This window comes from Monopterus albus, unplaced genomic scaffold, assembly GCF_001952655.1.
Source record: "Monopterus albus unplaced genomic scaffold, M_albus_1.0 scaffold3.1, whole genome shotgun sequence".
Lineage (NCBI taxonomy): Eukaryota > Metazoa > Chordata > Actinopteri > Synbranchiformes > Synbranchidae > Monopterus > Monopterus albus.
Window position 1 is genome coordinate 893,192 of NW_018127883.1, and position 3,864 is coordinate 897,055.

A 3,864-nucleotide genomic window follows, 5' to 3' on the forward strand; every position below is an offset into this window, starting at 1 on the left:
CTTATTTCCCGTTTACAATAAAAGAATCAAAGCAATTTACTTGAAGAAAAGCAGCAAGTGTTTTCGTAAGAGCTCGGCATGAGGCTCCATTAGCTGGTGCGTTTGACAGAGCTCAGTTTAGTACAATACTTCCTGTTGTATGTCTTGATATACTGTATATGCTTAGCATATGAAACAATACTTTGTGTTTGTAGGCCTATAGCTAAACCTTCCTCTTTGAAAGAACATCTGCTTTTCATTGCTTTCTCTGAGCAAACCTCCTATATGTTGGAGAACCTTTTTCTGGTGAAGGCACTCACTTTTTGAGGAAAGCACTTGCTGAGGCTTTGAAGTGCTCTGTTTTGACATGGCTGGGCCATATGAAAACCTCTGCTGAGCTGCTGTGGGGTCACAGGAGTCTCAGTTATTTGTGAAATAAAGTGGTGAGAGATAAGGAGTCACACATATAAACACAGAACAAGAAAAGATAAATAAATCACAAGCTCTACTTGAAATCATCACCAAGTGCTGTATCAACTCTATAACAAGATCCTTCAGGGATATTAGGGACTGCACAAGGTCGTACAAGCCCCTGAAATAATATTATAGGAAAGCGGTACGGTAAAAAGCTGAACTGTTCCTCAGGGGAGCATTTCTTTGTCCCCGTGTATACTCTAGGCCTGGTTGTGGATAAGTGAAGTCACATGGCCACTTTTCCTTTTTCCCACACAAGCACACCCACATCCTCCTCCATGCAGCCACTCTTCGCTCTTCAGCTCACTACGTGCGCGCAGCGGGCAGTCCGCTCCGCCTGGATACTGTAGCAGCACCAACTTGCGCCCTGCAAGCTTTCTCACGCGCCACAATGTATCCGAATCGGGAATAACAAGTCTGGTTTGGCTTTATCACGTTTCTGGAGCTTCTCTCCGACATATTGGTCATCACATCACCCAGAGGCAGTAAATTGACGAGCTGAGCACTTTGTTTCAGGTAATTTCTAACTTACAGTAACAGTTATCCTCGTGGATTTATTTGTTCGCTTTGTTTGCATGGAGCTTGTACAAGTCTAAATATGTAGCTTGAATATATCGTGGTATTTCACAAGATAAACGGTTTGAAGTTGGAATTTGATGGCATGCATGCATTTCTCTTGGTAATGGAATACCAATAGAATAGTCATTTTAGTTGTAGTTACATTTGCAGGCCTCTGCAATGTAATGTGGTCCTGGCTGTGTCGCCTGTATCCCCCAACCCCCTCATCCAGGTAACACTGCAGCACCAAGGTGCTAAGCTCTATTCAGAGGGGTTAATTTACAAGGTCTACCCTTGTTTACTGTTGACAATGTTTTATAGCTGCTGGCTGGACAGTTAAAGTGGGGAAACTCGCTGCCTCCATCTGTGAAGAGAAGAAAAACACTGAACCTTTGTGCCAAAACCACTGGGTAATAGAAAAATACTTGTGAAAATGAAAGTTGTTGAGTCTGTGAGTGCTTTGGTAGAGCTATGATTCATTGTGTTATTAAGCTGTACTTATGTATAAATGCCTGCATTTTGTTTACTGCAGCTATGACTGAATCATCGTTTTTGCACATCTGCAGCACAAAGTTGTCAGTCACATAACACTGTTTGCTTTTCTTTTGTCTCCATCCCTGTAATTACATGAGTCACCACTGTACCGATGTGCTCCTATCTTTCCTGTTAAAATAACACCCGTTGCCTTGACAGCCTGAATGTGAAGTATGCTGTGATATTTCTTCATCTCCTACAGATTTTGGAGGGAGAGTAGGAAGCTGTGCATTGAAGACATGAGTTTGGTGGAGGTGAGGCAGATGGCAGCGTCTCTGACCCTGTCCTTGTCCAGCAACAACTCCAAGGAGCACTACTTTGACCGTGTGGACGAGAATGGCCCTGACCACCTCCGCAGCAGGAACATGTCACCAGACCTGAGACAGGACTTCAACATGATGGAACAGAAAAAGAGGGTCACCCAGATTCTGCAGAGTCCGGTATGTAGCCTGCAGCTTTATATAAGTGCACTCCTACACACAAGCTTTCCCTCTGTATGAGTAATAAACAGTGTTTTTAAGGCCAGAGATACATGCTCTATACCTTTGCCCAAGAGTGACTGAAATAGCCTACATTGTATTTCCTTGTTTATGTGAAAATCGGTGTATATGCTGTATTTATCGTGAGTTTCTGCCTTTCTTACCACTGTCTTCATTTATAAACACACTAGGAAAGCAGTGCTAAACTGCAGCTACATTTAAATGTGCTACTGCTAAAGAAATACATCCAAAAACCTAGTAACAAAAGATGTAATTGTGATCCAGCTTCTCAAATATGAACATTACAGAGAAGTGTGAAAAATGGAACATTATCAATTTAATGAACGGAGGAATTGTTGCAGGATTGTTGTTGCATTTGTTTTAGCTAGGTGAATCTAATAAACTTGTAACTGAGTGTCTATTATATCAGATATTATAAACCTTAAAGATGACAGACAGTGCAGTCTGGTCCGGTGAAGTGCAAGGTGGTGCACTAAACACATGCCAATGAAGTGCATGGATATAAGACGAGCCCACACTCATCTGTGATTGCATAACAGGCCCAACAAGTAGAACTCATCTCATCACCATGGGAACCATGGTCGGATGAAGCAGAATGCTGGAGCTTAGCTGTGCCACACAGGAAAATAGTGCAGTTTGAAGATTCACAGGCTGCTCTTGAAGGCAAAAATTGGGTTTAATGTGCTCCTCCCTGCTTTTAGTAAACCCCTTTTCACAGACACACAAAGAGGTTTTTATTGAGCTTTCGTGATTTGTGCACAGTAGTAATAAGGACAGTCTGAATGCATGCTGCTTTCCCTGACACATGCTGAGGAGGTGTTGGAAAGAGATCTGGGTCAGGCCTGTGTATATATGGGTTGCTAGGTTAATGGACCTTTATAATGGTGTTTGTGATTCTTCTCCTCTCCCCTCAGTCCTCACCTTAGCTCAACCTACTCTAAAAGAACAAGTGTCTTTTCTTTTTTGGTCTATAGGTCTTTAAAGACGAGTTGGAGGGCCTGATTCAGGACCAGCTGACAAAGGGTAACCACCCTACAGGTCTCCTGGCTCTGAGACAGATTGCTGACCTGGTCATGGCCAGCACTGTGGGAGGGGCCGGTCCCTTGACTTCTCCTGTCAGTAAGTGGCAGTGTGTTTCATTGTCTGTGTGTGAATATCTCCATCTGCCTTCCTTCAGACCTGATTGTTATCCACTGTGTAGACTCTGTGTGCAAAAATGCGGGTTGAATATCTTTATTGTCAGAGGCTGAATTCTCAGACCTTTGTGACACTGAACAACCCTTAAACAGCATAAAATTATTGACATCATTCTTTTTTTGTCAGTGTTTCTCTTCAACAGCCCTCGTTGCTGATTTTGGTAACAAACTACACCTTACAATTCTAACTTTGCTAGCGTAATCGCTTTGCTTTGCCTTTGTGAGGAGGTCACACAGAGCACACTGAAGCTGAAAAGACCAATTTAAAAACAAGTTCATCATTCAGAACTGAACATTTGTGGAAAATGTTACTGTAGAGAGCAGCTATGAAGTCACCAAGGCAGGTTTGCTCTTTTAAAAGATAGTCTTCTATCATTAAATGCCCTAATATGGTATTACAGTCCGAAAATATCCTTCAGTTGTGTTGAGAATTCTGACAAAGACCTTTTTTAAGCCGTAGCTCAAGTTGTGGGGACAAACCATATAAACATCCTTGCAGATGTATCACAAGTTACTGACGATGTTGTGTCTTTCGGCAGGCTTGGGGATGGTGACTCCAGTCAATGACTTGTATGGCATTGAGTCTCCCTCCTTTGCAAAAGGGGAGAAACTGAGCCGCTGCA

The 3,864-nt window shown here is 42.7% G+C and overlaps 1 protein-coding gene across 1 annotated transcript in view; it reads left to right on the forward strand.

The window, feature by feature from the left end:
• Positions 1-723: 723 nt before the first annotated feature.
• Positions 724-3,864, forward strand: part of add3b (adducin 3 (gamma) b) — a 12,596-nt gene continuing 9,455 nt past the window's right edge. Inside the window, exons 1-4 of the mRNA XM_020601874.1 lie at positions 724-969; positions 1,748-1,985; positions 3,020-3,164; positions 3,781-3,864. The exon at positions 3,781-3,864 is cut by the window's right edge and continues 3 nt beyond it. Of these exons, the coding sequence (XP_020457530.1) occupies positions 1,785-1,985; positions 3,020-3,164; positions 3,781-3,864 (430 nt within the window). The 5' untranslated portion in view covers positions 724-969; positions 1,748-1,784. The remainder of the gene's footprint in view (positions 970-1,747; positions 1,986-3,019; positions 3,165-3,780) is intronic.